The sequence below is a fragment of the Diplotaxodon limnothrissa genome, linkage group LG1, assembly GCF_057381915.1.
Source record: "Diplotaxodon limnothrissa isolate DT_005_m linkage group LG1, D_limnothrissa_male_GT1.1, whole genome shotgun sequence".
Classification (NCBI taxonomy): Eukaryota; Metazoa; Chordata; class Actinopteri; order Cichliformes; family Cichlidae; genus Diplotaxodon; species Diplotaxodon limnothrissa.
The window spans coordinates 12,305,695-12,324,529 of NC_140596.1; the positions used below are offsets into that span (position 1 = coordinate 12,305,695).

Sequence of the window (18,835 nt, forward strand, 5' to 3'; positions counted from 1 at the left end):
AAGTACTTGGGGATCCCGCAGGCGAATGGGAACCATGAAGAGGCCGCTAGAAAAGCTGCAACCACCAAGTACCTGCAGAGGGTCAGGCAAGTCCTGAGGAGTCAGCTGAATGGTAAGAACAAGATCCGGGCCATCAACACGTACGCCCTGCCCGTGATCAGGTACCCTGCTGGGGTAATAGGCTGGCCAAAGGAGGAGATAGAAGCCACTGACATAAAGACAAGAAAGCTCCTTACCATGCATGGAGGGTTTCACCCCAAGTCCAGCACCCTGAGGCTGTACGCTAAGCGGAAGGAAGGGGGCCGGGGACTGGTGAGTGTCAGCACCACAGTCCAGGATGAGACAACGAACATCCAAGAATACATTGGGAAGATGGCCCCAACTGACCGAGTGCTCAGTGAATACCTCAGGCAGCAGAAACCCAAGAAAGAGGAGGGAGACGAGGAACCATCATGGAAGGACAGAGCCCTGCACGGTATGTACCACCGGCAGATAGAGGAGGTGGCTGATATCCAGAAATCCTACCAGTGGCTGGACAAAGCTGGACTGAAAGACAGCACAGAGGCACTAATCATGGCAGCACAAGAACAAGCTCTGAGCACAAGATCCATAGAGGCTGGGGTCTATCACACCAGGCAAGACCCCAGGTGCAGGCTGTGTAAAGATGCCCCAGAGACAATCCAGCACATAACAGCAGGGTGCAAGATGCTAGCAGGCAAGGCATACATGGAACGCCATAACCAAGTGGCCGGCATAGTGTACAGGAACATCTGTGCCGAGTATAACCTGGAAGTCCCGAGGTCAAAATGGGAGATGCCCCCAAGGGTGGTGGAGAATGACCGAGCTAAGATCCTGTGGGACTTCCAGATACAGACGGACAAAATAGTGGTGGCTAACCAACCGGACATAGTGGTGGAAGAGAAACAGAAGAAGACGGCCGTAGTGATCGATGTAGCGGTTCCGAATGACAGCAATATCAGGAAGAAGGAACACGAGAAGCTGGAGAAATACCAAGGGCTCAGAGAAGAGCTCGAGAGGATGTGGAGGGTGAAGGTAACGGTGGTCCCCGTGGTAATCGGAGCACTAGGTGCGGTGACTCCCAAGATAGGCGAGTGGCTCCAGCAGATCCCGGGAACAACATCGGAGATCTCTGTCCAGAAGAGCGCAGTCCTGGGAACAGCTAAGATACTGCGCAGGACCCTCAAGCTCCCAGGCCTCTGGTAGAGGACCCGAGCTTGAAGGATAAACCGCCCGCAGGGGCGTGCTGGGTGTTGTTATATATATATATATATACATACACACACACACACACATATATATAAATACAGAGACAAATATAAATAAAATATTTATTCTATTTATATACTATAAATAGAATAAATAGGAATAAAAAAATAAAAATAAAAAAAAATAAAAAAAATAAAAAAATAAAAAAAATAAAAATAAAAACACAAGTGAAATAAATAGGAATAAAAATAAAAAATAAAAAATAAAAGATAAAAAATAATAAAAATACAAGTGAATAAATAGGAATAAAAAATAAAAATACAAGTGAATAACATTACCTGATTACCTAACATTACTATAACATTACCTGAGTTAGGAAGACATGGGACATTATGTAAGCAGTTGATATCGTGTTGCTATTTTAGAGACAAACTGCAAGAGGGCAAGCCCTTTAAATAAGTCAGACCGGAGAGGTGTAATTACTGTGCTATTGATCCATAGGTGATAAATGGCAGCGTAAACTTATGTGAACAAATAGAAAGCAGCTGTTCACAAGAGAAAGATCAAATTGCCAGCCTGTTTAAAACAATAAACCTACTGTTGGCTTTCTTGTTGGTGCATCACTAATAGAGAGAGAATTAAAGGTAAAAAATAAGATAACGACTTGATTTTGTTTCTATGATTTTGATTTTGATTATGATTTTAATCCTACACATTTATTGAAAATGAAGTGGTTGACTTTATCACAATTATTTTATAGTTATAGTTAATGTTTTAAGATAAGTGACTGCCATGGAAGCGTTTCAAAGCATTAAAAATGTTACGCAACATTGTATAAATTCTTGAAAAGGTTGATTTTGTATTGTTACTCTACACACAAAGAGGAGCTCAGCAGTCAGTGGGTACCATGGACAGCGACCAACTAAACTACTTTGTGCACAGCTATACGAGATAGAGCCATCTCCTCCACCTTCAAGTCTGTAGCTGCTCTAGATAAAGCCACAGCACAAAGATAGGCTATAGGCTGCAGATATAAACCTCAATTCATAGGTGCCTTAAATCTGTGGAACAAAAACGTAACTGATTGGTAGGAAAGCTCAGCGCGCGTGTGTGTGTGTGTGTGTGTGTGTACATGCCTAACTGTGTGTGTGATGTGGGCAAACAGCAGCAATAAATCCAGCATTATGGTCCTGACACACATGGTCACACCGTACATAGATCAGGGTTCTGAAGCAGAAAAGCTTCACATAGCTTTCAGTATTACCAGGACTGATCAAAGCCTCTACACATCCAAGAACGCTTGTTCTACTGTGGACACCAAGTATAGGTTTAAACATAAAGAAACTAGTGTGTTTGCGCATTTTTACTGATTTTTTTTTCACCTTACATCACAATGAGTTTACCATCATCTGAGTGTATGAGAGCAAAAGGACATTTTCAAGCAGCTCATGACCGATACAGGAAATTAAGCTAGGAATGTAGAGCTGATCCCGTGACAGTTTCTCATAACCCTTCTCCTTACACTGAAGATTCACATATGAGTGTTAGGAAGACAGAAAAAATTGGAAATGAACAAATCCCCAATGTATATGGTCGTTTAATGTGTTCCGAAAAGCTGAAGTCTGAAAGCTTTAACTAGTTTTGCAGCAAGGTATATTGAATAAGTCTGACATTAACATTACTTAGATAACATCTGTGGCCATATCATATTGCATTTCCAATATACAGTACCATGCTTTACTCCCAGAGTATGTATGTTTGGCTATATTTCCTTCATCGACAGCTTATCAGTGTTCTTAAACGGTTGTATATTGATGTCAGGGAACATTTTTGGTTTCAATAGATCCATATAGCCTATATCATTTACAATCATCTTACTGCTGACTTCAACCCTGATTTTGGGTTCAATAATAACATCTAATGCTTTAGAGATTCACATTTTACTTGTGTACGAACTGAGGTTTTGTTTTTAATAGCCTGCAACAGACCAGAACACAATTTACTGCAAGTGAGCGACCATCTTTGAACAGAGGCGGTGGTTTACGACACCAACTGTCTGCCACCTACAATCCAGTTTTGAGATATCTTCCCAGACGCCTTAACGTCCACTCACACCCTGGGCCATCTGACCTCAGGAAATCACATGGTAGGGTGGGGCCAGGTTTCACAATGAGCTCACCCGAAACCCTGGCTGATTGTGAGCCACACCCGTTTTCACATCTTGGCTCATGTGATTAGGTAGAGGATCATCAGGGGGTCCTTTGTCCCACAGGGTTTACATCTGGGACTCTTCACCATTTGACCCTTAGAACTGAAGAAGCTTCTCGGATGAGAGGTGAAACATCTTCAAGTGACTTAAAGAAGTCCAGACTCTTTTCTTTCCAAGCTCCTTAGACTACAATGACCTGGATGACTGAGAACCTTCACAGACAACTTTCAATACTATTGATCTTCCTCAGTTACCTTCAGTAATCACGTCCTCCAAATAATTGATGTGTCTCCTAGGTCTCATTTTTACTAGACTAGGGATTCAAAATTAAATGTTAAATATTATCAGGCTATGTACCACAGGCTTTTAAGATGGTTGTAATTAATACATTTCTTTAAAAGCCTTTACTTCACCCAGCTGTCTTAGCTAATTACAGACCAATCACCAACTTTCTTTTTATTTAAAAATAATTTGAAAGAGTAGCTGTGAAACAGCTAACTCATCATATGCAAAGGAAGGGTTTGTTTAAAGAAATTCAGTCAGGATTCAGAATTAATCACAGTATAGAAACAGGGCTCATTACTAATGACCTTCCTATGGGCTCTGACAGTGGACTCATCCCTGCACTATTCCTGTTGGACCTCAGTGCAGCATTCAATACTGCTGACCACAATATCTTACTATATTTTACTCCTCCCTTCACTGCCAACCAGTTGTAGCAGTTCTACGTATTTATATAAACAAGCCTGCCAATCCTATGTTCCTACTTTTCTCAATTTCATATACCTATGAACTATAAACATTTAAATAAAAATCATTTATGTACGCTAAAGAACTCCTAATTTATAATGACTATGACAAGTCTTAATGCTCTACTGCAGTACAAACTTTTATAGTGACAAATGCTTTTTGTTCTAACTTTTGTTCTAACTATGACTCTGTCTTTGAGGCTGTGGCAGGCTAATGTCAGTGAATTCATTCACTTATTCACAATATCATAGAAAAGAAATTTCTGAAGAAGTGAACCAAGATCAGCAAAGATGGGTTATCAGCCCCTATATATATAAGCAAAGTTTTGTTTGTGACATTGCAGCAACTATTGTCGCAACTTATACAAATAGAGAACAACGCTGGGGCAAGTAGAGGGTAAAAACTACAAGTATAAAAAGTATGAAAGGATATAGGGTATGATTTTTAACCAGAAAAGAAAGCCATTCAAAACAAACAAACAAATAAAACATGTAAAGGAAACCATTATTGATTTTCCAGTAGCTTTTAGTAAATTCAAACTCAATAGCAAACGTTGGCAATAATTATGAAACTGAAAAATATAAATGAAAAATATGAGGTGTATTGTCTGAGGATGCAAAGAAAAAGAAAGTAAAGAAGAAAAGTAAAGCTGAACCTTGTATGGATAGTGCACAGCAACTAAAAAGGGTTCAAAGGAGATAAACACTTGGCATTGTTTTTACTAGGTCAGTAAGCTTGATACAAGAGAGCATTTTAAAACAAAGCGTCTTTTCAATGGCTGCATGGGGTGGATGCGTGTGTGGGGAGTTACCTATTGACACTTTAAGTGTTTAATCTGAAAACTGCAGCATCTCAAAGTTGGGAGTGTACATTACCTGTGAAGAACAAGTTTTCACTTTAGATCCATTTTTTCCCCCAGCAACAACACAAAGTCAATCAATATTTTGAATTGGAAGATAACACTTTAAACAACAGCAGGAGAGGCCCTCCATTCCCTTTATCTGCATTTTTCATATCCACACTTTCTTGAGAAATGGTGAACTAAGCATAAAGAGGGTCTACCTCCTTTGCTCCCCCAGGAACAAGCAGCAAACTTCAGTAGCGGTAGACCTCTATAAATATTCCAAGCAAGGCTGACCTGGTTACAGAATGCCCTTGGGAATGTGAATTAGCATCTGAATACAGACGCTGCTGTAGCCAGTTGAAGACAGGCCCGGCAGGAGTGGCAGTACTGCTGAGACTCCTTTCACAGCTCCCACACAGACCAGCCAGCACGCTCCAGAGCACGAGAATGATGAGCACATACCAGCTACAAGAGATGAAGGCGTAAAGCTAATGAGGGTGGGAGTAGGAGCGTGTGAGTGGGAGGAAATGTGGGGGGCATATAGATTGTGCATGCATCTATGCGTCCTTCTCCATAAGCACCACAAAATAATACAATTTTTTAAATTACAATTTGTGTGTATTTTTCAAAAAACTGTGAGGTAACATTTCAGGTGCCAAACACATCTGATAGTGTTTTAGATGACACCGGAAAGAGCAGGCGATTATATTTTTGTCTTGTTCTATTATGTGTTATAATATTTTATTAACACTTTTTACACAACTATATGATTGAAGTGAAGATTTTCCGCTTCCATTGAAAGGGTTTCACCAAGGCGCAGCAATAACTAGATGTTCAACAAAAATTGGACAAATGAACATAATGTTAAACACAAGGATTGTTTTAAAGACTTGACGACTGCCAAAAGTCTAGCACCCATGGACTGCACCAAATGCTGAGTTTCCTCCCTTTAGATGCATGCCTAGTTGGGTTAAAATCAGGTGAATGACTTGACCATAAAGCAATATCCCATTTCTTTGCCTTGAGAAACTCTTAGGTTACTTTTGCAGTATGCACTGGATCATTATCCATTTGCACTGTGAAGCTTTCTTCAATCGGCCTTGCAGTATGTGGCTAAATCTGAGCAAAGCCTTGTCCTCTTTACAATTGGTCCTGCTGCTTCTGTCAGCAGTCACATCTTCAATAAACACTAGTAACCTAATTCCACTGACAGTAATACATGCCAATGCTATAACATCACCACCACTATGTTTGAAAATGATGTGGAATGCTTCAGAATATTAGCTGTTTCTCTCCTTTACCATACTTCTCTCTTCCCATCATTCTAGTACAAGTTCATCTTGGATTCTTCTGTCCAAATAAGTCTCTTTTATCTATTGTATCTTAACTTTTTAGATGTTTTTCTTAACCAAGGACAAAATTATGCAATTAACCACTTTAACCACTATCATCAATAGTATTGCAGGCCTTTTGATGATGGATTCCTACATTTTACCAGATTATTGATCTGACCACTCAACTGAATATTTTACTATCTGTCTGATAGGTTTATTATTGTTTGGGGTTTTGGGGGGGGGTTTAGCCTAATGATGGCCTTTTTAAAATTTCTGTACTTTTAGGTGACAGAAGGAGACATGTGGCCTGGTCAAAACACAGAGAGCTGCACTCTAAAAGATCTTTAAACATAGTAAACATACCTTGTGTGCCACAGACTGCTCCCAAACACGAGGGGGACAAATAATACCTCTAAAACACTTAAGTTGGCTTTATTAAACGTTAGATCTTTAGCTGGGAAAACATTTTTAATTAATGATTTAATCACTGAGCACAGCCTTGATTTTATGTTTTTAACTGAAACTTGGTTGGACCAAAGTAACAGTGGAGCTGTTCTCATCGAGACGACCCCTCCTAACTACAGTTTTATCAGTGAGGCCAGGGTGAGCAGGAGAGGAGGGGGGGGGGGGGTTGCTGTCTTATTTAATGAATCATTTCAATGTAAGCAGCTATCTCCTGGAAGTTTTCAGTCTTTTGAATATGTGGCTTTACAGCTGAGTTGTGTTTCTTAATGTTTACAGGCCTCCCAAATACTGCACAGACTTTTTTAATGATCTCAGTGAACTGCTGTCTGTGATCTGTGTTGATTTCGACTGTGTAATTATTGTTGGGGATTTTAACATCCATGTGGACAACTCTCAGGACAAAGGGTCTAAAGACCTGAGTAACACTCTGGGCAACTTTGGGCTGACTCAGCATGTAACAGAGGCCACACATAATAGAGGACACACTCTTGACCTACTGATCTCCAAGGGCCTGAGCATTTCAAAGGTTACTGTGTCTGATGTGGGCCTGTCTGATCATTACTGTGTTTTCTTTGAAAGTAAAATTTCAGCCCACACAAATATATCAACAGCAGTGATCACAAAACGGTGTATAACCGAATAGAGTAGTGAGATCTTTAACCATGTCTTCCCATTAACACCTGACTTATCCAGAGGTTCAGTCAATGAGCTTGTCAATAGCTTCAATGCTAAAATATTAAATGTAATGGACACTATTGCTCCCATTAGGTGAAGGTTATCTCTGGAAGGAAAAAGTCTCCATGGAGAAACTCCACACTGGTGAAAAATGAAAAAAGAGAGTGTAGGAAAGCTGAGCGCAGATGGAGAAAAACAAACCTAGATGTTCATTATGACAGCGGTCCCCAACCCCCGGGCCTCGGACCGGTACCGGTCCATGAGTCGTTTGGTACCGGGCCGCGAGAGTTGAGGCTCAGTTGTGAAATGTATAGATTTCAGGGTTTTTATCGGTTTTCAGCGTTATTTTGTTATCGTTTTTATCGTTTACTCAGTTTTCCTGGGTCTTTTCACGTGTGTTATGAATACATTTTCTTTTTTTCGGTACTGGTACTAGTTTTATTTTGTTGTATTTATCCGCAACACCTTAAAGGCCGGTCCGTGAAAATATTGTCGGGCATAAACCGGTCCGTGGCGCAAAAAAGGTTGGGGACCGCTGTATTATGACATCTATAAAGAGAAATTTCACAATTACAATTTACAACTGAGGAGTGCAAGGAGGTCCTACTTCTCTGACATCATCACTAAAAACAGTCATAATGCTCGGATCTTATTTTCTACAGTTGACAGGCTAACAAACCCTCCTGTGTCAGTGGCAGCTGAACTTCATTCGACCATGGCCTGCAATGACTTTGCCAAATTCTTCACAGGAAAAATCCAAAAGATTAGACAAGCAATTGGTACATCAACAGCAGATTCAGGATATGTACTGTGTCCACCGAAAAACACTTTAAACACCATCAAACAGTTTCACCCTATTAACAGCAAAGACCTGGAGGACATCTTAGGTCAACTGAACTCCTCCTCTTGCTGTTTAGGTGTCCTGCCAACAAGTTTTTTCAAAAAGGTCTCAAAGACTTTGGAGTCAGACCTGTTACAGATCGTCAACTTTTCTTTAATGTCAGGTGTGTATCCAGAACCACTAAAACTACTGTAATTAAATCTATACTGAAAAAGGACAATCTTGACAAGACACAAATGAACAACTACAGGCCGATCTCACATCTCCCATTTTTAAGTAAGATCATTGAAAAAGCAGTTTCTCAACAGCTCAATTACTTCTTAAAACAGAATAACTGCTATGATGCCTTCCAGTCAGGGTTTAGACAGAACCACAGCACTGAAACCGCTCTGACCAAAGTGTTTAATGACATATGTCTGAATACAGACAGTGGAAAAATGTCAGTCTTAGTTTTACTGGATCTCAGTGCAGCATTTGATACAGTTGACCACAACATATTACTCAAACGACTGGAGAACTGGGCAGGTCTTTCAGGAACTGTACTAAACTGGTTCAAAACATACTTAGAAAACACTTTGTATCAATAGGTAACTTCACATTTGAGCAGACAAGTATCACATGTGGAGTTCCCCAAGGTTCCATCTTGGGACCCATTCTGTTTAACATTTACATGCTCCCACTGGCACAGATTATAAAGAACAACAAAATAAACTATCATAGCTATGCAGATGACACACAAATAAATATCACAATGTCACCAGGAGACCGAGGCCCTGTACAGGCTCTTGGTAAATGCATTGAGGAAATTAATGACTTGTTGTGCCACAATTTTCTCCAGCTAAACAAAAACAAAACTGAAGTAATAGTCTTTGGTGCCAAAGAAAAACGATTACAGGCCACCAGAGAACTTCAATCTATACATCTAAAAACCACAAACCAGGTGAGAAATTTGGGTGTAGTGATGGATGCAGACCTAAACTTAGAAAAACACATTAAGACAATAACAAAGTCAGCTTACTATCACCTCAAGAATATTTCAAGGATAAAAGATCTGATGTCTCAACAGGACCTGGAAAAACTAGTCCATGCATTCATCTTTAGTAGGCTTGATTACTGTAACAGCATCTTTACAGGTCTACCTAAAAAAATCAGTCAGACAACTACAGCTCATTCAGAACTCTGCTGCTCGAGTCCTCACTAAGACCAAAAAAGTGGACCACATCAGTCCAGCTCTGAGGTCATTACACTGGCTGCCTGTCCGTCAGAGGATAGACTTTAAAGTTCTGATGCTGGTCTATAAAGTTCTGGATGGTTTAGGACCAAAATACATCAGTGACCTCCTGACCTAGTATGAACCTTCCAGATCCCTCAGGTCATCTGGATCCGGTTTTTTATCAGTTCCCAGAGTCAGAACCAGACACGGAGAAGCTGCATTCAGCTTTTATGCTCCATATATCTGGAACAAACTCCCAGAAAGCCTCAGATCAGCTGAAACACTCAGTTTATTTAAATCCAGGTTGAAGACTCACCTATTCTCAGCTGCATTTGAATAAAACACCAAATCCACACTTTTAAGCTTAAATTTCAAAACTTAAATGTTAACTACTGATTTTATCTACTGTTCTGATTTTATCTACTGTTTTTTGTTTTTGTTTTTGTTTTTTTTATCAATTTGAAATCATGCTTTTTATTTGTTTTTGTTTTTAATGTCTCTGTAAAGCACTTTGAATCACCTTGTTGTTGAATTGTGCTATATAAATAAACTTGCCTTGCCTAGAACCAGGCCTCTAACTGATTTATCAAAGATGGAAAAAGAATCAAAAAGCCAGTGGAAAGTGAGGATAGTCTGTCACACTTGCCTAGAGCTCGCTGTATGCCTCACCTCACACCTATGAGATTCAGCAATAAGGAGTGACTCAGTAAGTCAGTCACTCAGTTCAAGTCTTAATTCTTTTTGCCTGGTAGCCATAAAAAGGCAATGTGTAAAACTAAAGCTGCAGAGTCATAGCCAGTAAATGTTTCATTAAGTTTGCATTGGCCTGTTATAAGATTACCTGTTTATGTTAGAAGTGATGTATAAAGCATAGACCCATATACTGTGCCAGGAGGGGAATCTCCGGTTAATCTATTTTAATTTGAACTGAATTTACATTTATGAACACATCTGTCACACAGCCAGCATTAAGGAGTAGCCTGTATTACTGAACTAAAATTGCCCGCCATCACTACAACCGTTACATATGTGGGTCAAAAGCTTTTTGATTTTAAGTAAGCATGGAAATTCCCTTACGTCTTATTTCACTACAACTGGAAGACTGTTCCATCAATGAATCTATCCAAATTTTAAGTGGGATGCCATAGACCTACAGAATTCTGAATAAATACTACTGTGGTGAATCAAAGGTATACAACAACAATACAATTACTGGTATAATGTATAATGGTTTTATTTATGATTTAAAATATTGTAGTGCATTTAATAGCTTCTCATTGGTTAAAAAAAAAAGAAAAGAAAAGAAAAAGAAGCAAATAAAAGCTTTATGTTTACACTTGTTTGAACTCTCTGCCACCACAATGTCATTAAATAGCAGTGCAGTCATGCTTTTTTTCAAATGATGGTATGTTTAGGAGGTCACCAACAGAATTCTATGTTCCTAAAAAGTCTGGTAATAAATAACAACCCACCAGAAATAAAATACTATCCCTTAAGCCACAGCTGTCTGCATGAGAATCCAGTGCTGTGCCATGGGAATTCAAAGTCATTGCCACCCATAACACTGCCATCCACCACCTAACAGATTCACTGCCTTCAGTTTTTCACCACAACATAAATAACCAATTCAAACACATTTGCCAAATGTATCAAAGTCTGAGGCTCATGCAAGAGTCGCATTATTACAATACCTAATTTCAAGTCAGGGGCTTGGTTGCACTGTGTAAATCATATACATGCATTTATTTACATTCACTGCAATTCAGGCTTCCACCAAAGACTTTCTTGATGTTTAAAAATAAGAATTCATGCTATTTTTGCTGTTCATTAACTGAAAACAAACGGGTATATTACTTCTTCCCATACTCCTTGTTGTTTCCCTCATTGTTTCCTGGGATTTGTTTTTTATCCATCCATTCACTTGCACTTATCCTTATCAGGATTCCGTGGGGACTGGAGCCCATCTCAGCTTTTATATTTTATAATTTATTTATTTTTTATATTTACCTTTTTTTTGTTGGTTATAACATTTGGTACTATAGCTGTAACCACATTTACAGTAACTTTGTTGCTGTATTCATTAATGCACAATCACCTGACACTTGACTGCTGTACTTGATGTTCACTTACTGTTTGCTTCTTTACTGACAAATTTTGGGGAGCACATAAATGTAGATTTTGTCTATTTTGTTAGTAATTCATACAACACATGTAAGACCTGCCATGTAAAAAAAAAGTGGAACAAAATTCAGATAACACTGTGACAAATGATAGGAAGAAAAGTATCATACCCCCTGCAAGGATCTGCTGCTCCAGTTCGGCCATCTGTTTCCTGTAGGCCCTCAGCGCTGCCTCCTTAAATGTGGGCCGAATACGTTTTTTAGGTGGAGCCTCTATTGGTTTTTCTTCTGGAAGATTTTTGTTTTCATCCTCTTGCTTTTGTTCAACTTTTTCTGCCACCTCTGCAACCTCTTCAGTTATTTCTGCCACCTCTTCCAGCTCCTCATCACCTTCTTCCATCTCCTCTGTCAGATCATTTCCCTCTGTCTCATCTGGTTCTTCTACATCTACATATTCTACCATGGCATCATATTCAGCAGTGTCCTCAGTCAGTTGGTTTTCATAATCCTCGCTGTACTCTTCATCATACTGCTCATCCAAACTACAATCATACTCCAGAACACATGTTTCTTTACTTGCTTCATTGTCACCTGGGGCTTCCAACTCTTGCGAAGCTTCCAAATCCTGAGAGGCATCAATGTCTGGAGTGGCTTCAATGTCTTCAGACACATCATAGTCCTGAGAAGTCTCACACTCCTGAACAGGTTCATCAGGCTCCTCTGTCTCAGAAGTATTAGTTCTGTTCTCCAGGTTAGCTAGCACTTGCTCCATTACTTCAACATAGTGGGTCTCACTGTCCACGGGTTGTTCCTCGGCTTCTGTTTTATCCTCCTCTGCTTTAAGGAAGACGGGCTCTTTCTGGATATCTGAGTCAACTGTAGTACTAGAATTATTGGTGGTGGAACCAGATAGTGTGCGGAATCGCCCCATAAATGAAGACGAGGTGTTTGAGGTCTCCTCAGGTGGCGCAGCAGGGGTAGTTTGAGACCCAGATTTCCATACAACCTCAAGAGCTGACTTAGCTCTCTGTAAGGTAGAACCAAAGCCAAATCCAAAGGACTTTTCACTGAGATCTATGCTGAGCCTACTGCTCCAAGACTTGGGAACTTCCTCAACCTTCTCTGTTCGAATCTCACTCTGGCTACGGTACATAGATGAAGACTTACTCTGGGGCTGGTGAAAGCTATGATTAACATCCAGTTCGGGGAATTTTTCTTTAGGAATTGTTTTGGGGATATCTTTAGAGACTTCTTTAGAGGCTACTATTGGTGCTACTTTAGGAGCTTCTCCTGGGGCTGGTTTAGGGGTTTCTTTGGGGGTCACTTTAGGGCTCTCTTTTGGGACTACTTTTGGGGACTCTTTAGCTGGAGTCCCCAAAATTTCTTTAGTTGGTATTTTAGCAGTTTCCTTAGGTGCTACTTTATGCACCTCTTTGGGGGCCTCTTTTGGGGAAGGTTTTGAAGCTTCTTTGGTAACTTCTTTAGGAGTAATTTTCAGACCTTCTTTAGGTACAACTTGTGGAAGTTCTTTAGCAATAACTTTAGGGGATTCCTTAGGAGATTCCTTAGGGGACTCTTTAGGAGTCGAGACAGGGGTCAAGACAGGGGTGTCGATTGGGGTTATTTTAGGGCTCTCTTTAGGGGACTCTTTAGGACTTTCTTTAGGAGTCAACATGGGGCTATCTTTCGTGGTCACTTTAGAAGTGACTTTAACAATCTCACTAGGACGTGCCTGAGATGCCACTTTAGATACCTCTTTGACTGTGGGCTTTGTTGTGTCTTTAGGAGTGAGTTTAGGACTGTCTTTAGAGATAGCTTGAGAGGATTCCTTAGCTGCTGTCTTTGAAATCTCTTTAGGCAACTCTTTAGGAGCTGCTTTAGAGGTCACTTTAGGTAAAACCTTAGCAGATACCTTAGGACTTTCCTTTAGCAATATTTTTGAGTTGTCCTCTTTTGTAGCCACTTTAGTTTGTTTATGTGTCACTTTAGCAGTGGCTTTAGGGGAATCTTTGGGGGAAGATGCTACTTTCGTGCTTTCTTTTGAAATAATCTTACATGGTTCCTTAGATTGACGAGCAGATGACTTGACATACTCACGTTCCGTGATAGGAGGAATAATGTGGGTCGTTATTGGTGGTAGGGAAGATTCCCTGTCAAGCATCATAAATTCCTCATCTCCTTCAAACTGTAAATCAACTTCCTGACATTTAGTGATGTTCTCTGGAAAACCAGGAATTGTTGATGGGTCAAATGGACTGCTAACCTCTATGGAGGCTTCTAAGCCAGAGTCAGCACCCTGCTCCAAATGATGCCAGTCTTTCCACGGTGATAGATCACCTTGCAGAGAAAGCTGAGAGCCACTGTAGTGACTTCTATCCCTTGACATACAGACAAGTCCATTGCTAACTCCGCTGTCAATAGTTTCCGTAGTCTCGACCTCATTATGTTCATAAGCTTGATTATCGTGGCTAAGAGCGTGACTGGGGCTAGCATACCAGGAAGAAGCCATGTCTTCCTGTTTCCTTTGCCACAGTTCCTGATCTGAGGAGGACAGCAGGGAGCAGCCATTTGCCCGTGTAAAGTACTGACTCTCTGAAAAGTCTTCTGAGTATGACTGGCAAAGTTTTGAGCAGTCAGACTCAGAGCGGCTGAGTTTTGGAGTGGAGTAGTCACTCTGGGAAAGCCAACCAGGGGTCAGATCAGAATAGTAAGCCTTTGCATGCTTTTCTGGATCATAGTAAGGGTCATCAGCATAGTGAACTGTGCCTGAGTAGCCAGCCTCATCTCCTGACCGGGTATGATCATGGGACCGCCTCTTCTCTGATTTGCTCTTGTGAACAGGCTTTGAAATCACCATTGCATATTTATTTCTGCTTAATTCATCCAGTTCTTTGTCACTGTCCATTGAGTCCCAGTCATCACTCTCCACGACTTTATCCTTTCCTGAGATCTTTATATCCATGCTTTCATAAGTTTGAGAGGATGACAGTTTATCTTTTCTCTCTTTTCCATCATGAGTTAAGCTATCAGTAGACACGGTAATGCCAGTTCCCTTAAGTTTATAGCACTTTTTTAAGACTACATCTCTATCTTGGGGTGTTGCAAAAATAACAATAATAGGGCGGGGTTTAGCATTAGAACATTCTCTTTGTTGCCCTAATCTATGAGCGAGTTCAATTTTAATTGTTTTATGAGGGTCAACAAAACCCATTTTGTCTTTTATTATTTTATAAATTAGACTCTCTGTTTTCTCTGACTTTTCTTCAGGAACATTGAGGAATCGCAAGGTGGAATTATTGGCCTGGTGACTAATTTGTTTTATGTAGTCATGGATATCGCGAGTTTCCCTTCTTGATTGGACAAATCCAGAGCGAAGCTGTTCAATCTCACTCTGAACTACTTCCACACTGCTGGAGATCTCATCAATTGAACTTTTAAGGGCATTGACATGGCCACGAAGCTCAGATAGTTCTGTCTCTATCTGGCTGATCCCCTGTAGCTCCTTAAAGATCATTTCCATTACATCCTGTGTTTGACTGATGCAACCTGTTGAGGATGAGCCAGGCTCAAGGGTTGAGCTCTTTTGTTGCCGTCCAGCACGGTCCAAGGATTTGCTCCGAATGCCTAGAGTTTTCCTCCAATTGCTCACCTCGGAGTCTGAGGAGACACATTCCTGGCTCTTTTTCCATTTTCTTAACTTGCGTAGAGCTCCCAACCTAAGTGTGTGTAGACTGGAGCGCTCCCCTCTTTCACCTTCAGAGCTACCATCCGAGGGAGCCAAACTGATGAGGCTCTTCCTGTTTCGTCTTACTGGCATAGTGTGCGATTTATGCTCATCCAGTCTCCGGGTGGGTTTTGTGTCACTCAAGGAGTCAGAGTAACTACTGTCAATCGAAAGAACCTCGGGAAAGATGCTTTCATTATTATTCAAAAAAACAGAACTTTTTGGGAGTCCATTTGCTATAGCTACACGATAACTGAAAGTGGGTGACAGAGATGAACAGTCGTTTTTTCCGTCGTCTTCCTCGAGCGAAATGTTACGTGCTGAAGAGCATTTGGAAATCTTTTTAACGGTAGTCTTCAGTGTGGTAGAGAGAGTTAGATTGTGTACTTGCAAATCAGTGGTCAATTTAGGCTCTTTATTTTCACTTCTCTCTTTCTTCTTTATTGGTTTTGCCAATTTCTTTGTAAACATTCCTTTGCAAATCTTTTCAATGTAGGCTGATATAGTTTTGATTAGGGCAGAAACCATGGATGGCAATCCTGTGGACTTTTTTTTATCATCTAATGAAAGGAGAAGTTGGCTGGGAATACAGCGTCAGTGAGCCAAGCACAATCAACCTGTGCTTGACAGTAGGAGTCCTGCTCACAATCACTAAAACCACAGCCCATGCAGAGAGTCACTAATACTTTTGAATCCAGTGGCCTTCCTCCAGAAAAGGACCATCTCTCTGTAAGACAAAGAAAGAATATTTGTTTTACAATTGGGTCGCAAATTCCTAAGATATACATAAATACAGCAGAACCCTACTTTTTTTTTTTTATCTTTTGATCTTTAACATTTGTAAAGCCAATTTTTCTCCTCTGAACTGTCTTCATTCACCAATTAAATAACTGCTTAAGTAAACACTAAAACAAAGGACAATTTGCGTCTATATTTAAATTTCTGCATTAACAACAACTAACTTTAAACACATTGTTTTGCTGATAATTCAACAGAGCACCTAGTCACCCATTCTATATGGATGTCACCTTAAATCACAAACTAGACTTCCTGACAAATCAAATGAGAAAGAGACAGGGAGCACCAAAATAAATTGTATTTCAAAAAAAAAAAATCATACTTAAACTATCCATGACAAATAATTTAAAAATCTTTTATCTTGTGAAATGGCTAAAATTTGATGATTTTTACACACTTGAATAGCACAATATAATGAGCAAAATTAAATGTTTGCATGAAAGAAGAGTAAGATGGAAATGATGAGTGGAATGTGAGGAAATAAAAGGAAGGGAATGTGCTGAATGATTGAATTAGACATTTGCATGCCAGAAGCTACAATATAAGAATTATATTTTTGATTATGAAAAAATTGGAGGATTATGATCTATAGTGATAAAAACTGCAAACGTGTCTTTCTCAGAGCAAATAATTCCTTAGAATTAACACTGGCATCAAACCTTTCAGTTTCCTTTGATGTTATGTATAGCTGACATACAGTTTTTTTGGCTTTTTTTTTCTTTTCTTTTTTTTGATTGGCACAAAGGTTTTTGAGGATCTGAAGCAGGATTAGATTTTTTTTATGGTTGTTGAGATAAAGCAGTTCTTGCACATCTCTTATGTTACCCCAATGAGTCACCAGCCCTGGGTCTTCTAAAGATTTCACTGTAATTCATTCTGATCAAACAAACTTTTGCTGAATTTGTCAAAGACGTGCAGGCGATACACACCTAGCAGGGAAGGCTGTCCCTGCACAGGCAGGACTGCAGATACGGGGTGCTAATAAGTGCAGATATTTTACTGTGCTGTTGTCAGTGTTAGACAGAGACAAATTTCAAGCTATCCAGACATAGTACAGCTATAGTCCATAGTCCATTTCCATAGTACAGCTAAAAAAATTCTACTTTTGAAGTACTTTTCATTGCTACTCAAACATAGATTATGCTTCAAGGAGGAAGGTTTTGCATAGCATATAAAAAGCGACCTTTTCAGTCGTTATACTGAAAACTGTCAAACAGACAGCCTAATTTCTAAATCACATCACAAAAATGTTTTTGTGTAAGCTTTCTGAATGATTCAACCATAATAATACATTATCACGCAACCATCTACACAAAACATACCTAAAAATGACTGCTGGTTAACTTAAACCAATTACCTCAATGCATTCGTGATGCACATTTTTGTAATGCACTTAATGAACCAAATTGAGCTGCAGCCACAATCCTGGATGAAATATGGCATCTAGGATATGTTACGGTTTACTGTAGCAAACACTGGACCATCACTTACATAAAGCACTGTACTGCAGTGTGGCTGCACTTGATCTGGACACTTCACACTAAAAGAATACTAGTGTTTAATGAGTGTTGATCACCAATTAGGGAGCTGCCTTTGTGTAAACAGAGCCAACATCCTGACATGTGCATGTTAAGGTTTGACAAATGAAGCATTCGCCCTTTTCCAGAGCTAGACTTGATGTGCAAATAACTTGCTAATGCCCACGAGGTATCGCTTGTATCGTCCCATTAGAGCGTAATGATGCAAGAATAAAGAAAAAAAAAGGATGAGAGACAACTAAATTACCTCATCCTACTTACGCGTGTTCCACTAATTTCAATTCTTTAAGCAGACTCATATTGTGTCTGTTTAACCAGGTTTTTACATATTCAAATACTGTACTGTAATTTATTTGTCTCTACATTTTGGACCTCAAGCTTAACCTATTCTTCTGCATTAAATCTATGCACAGTCTACAATGTAACACTGAAACACTAGTTGGTCGCTGAGTTTCTCTATTCGAGTTGATCAAATCAATTTGAAAAACGGAAGTTAAAACATAAGGAGCCGTAAATTTGTACGAAGCTACAATGATCCCCAATGGGTCAATCACAGTCATTGCAGGCTGTGTTAATGTGACATATGGTCACATTTCTAGCGAAGTGCACGTCAGGTTGCACGATAGGGTTTCAATAAGTTATGATGTCATGACGTACCTTTGGTGTAGCGTTAAGACAGATGTATAAATCCCCCTTTAGTCTCATTTTTGAATAGGGATGGGAATCAAGAAGTTCAATTCCTTGGAATTGCTGGTCTGCTTGGAATTGTTGATCTGCTTGCCTATTTCAGTTTGTGTACTGGAATTGTTATATCATTACATAACGTAACATAGTCTTGTTTTATATAACTGAAACGTTTGATACAATTATTTTTGTTTTGTCTGTCTTTAAAAAGTGGGTCATATAATTATCAAATATAGTTCTCGACCCTTGAGCGAGGCACTGAGACTCAAACTACTCCAATGGAGTGTCTTTTTCATCAACTACTTCAGCATATTTTAAAAATAACTAATTTCTTAATGAACTTGCTTAGTCAGAGATCACTAGCTCCTGTAACAAACAAAATTGGGGTATTCCCATAGTCCAGACTTACAGCC

The 18,835-nt window shown here is 39.7% G+C and overlaps 1 protein-coding gene across 4 annotated transcripts in view; it reads right to left on the reverse strand.

Moving 5' to 3' along the window:
- The window catches only part of unc13c (unc-13 homolog C (C. elegans)), a 102,359-nt gene extending 86,426 nt beyond the window's left edge, over nucleotides 1-15,933 (reverse strand). For 3 of the 4 annotated variants that reach the window (XM_085352817.1, XM_085352833.1, XM_085352825.1), the window contains exon 1: nucleotides 11,850-15,930. In XM_085352817.1, coding sequence (XP_085208943.1) covers nucleotides 11,850-15,930 — 4,081 coding nt within the window. Of the gene's footprint in view, nucleotides 1-11,849 lie in introns of all 4 variants that reach the window. The other variant, XM_085352841.1, reaches the window with a different exon arrangement.
- Between the last annotated feature and the right edge of the window lie 2,902 nt (nucleotides 15,934-18,835).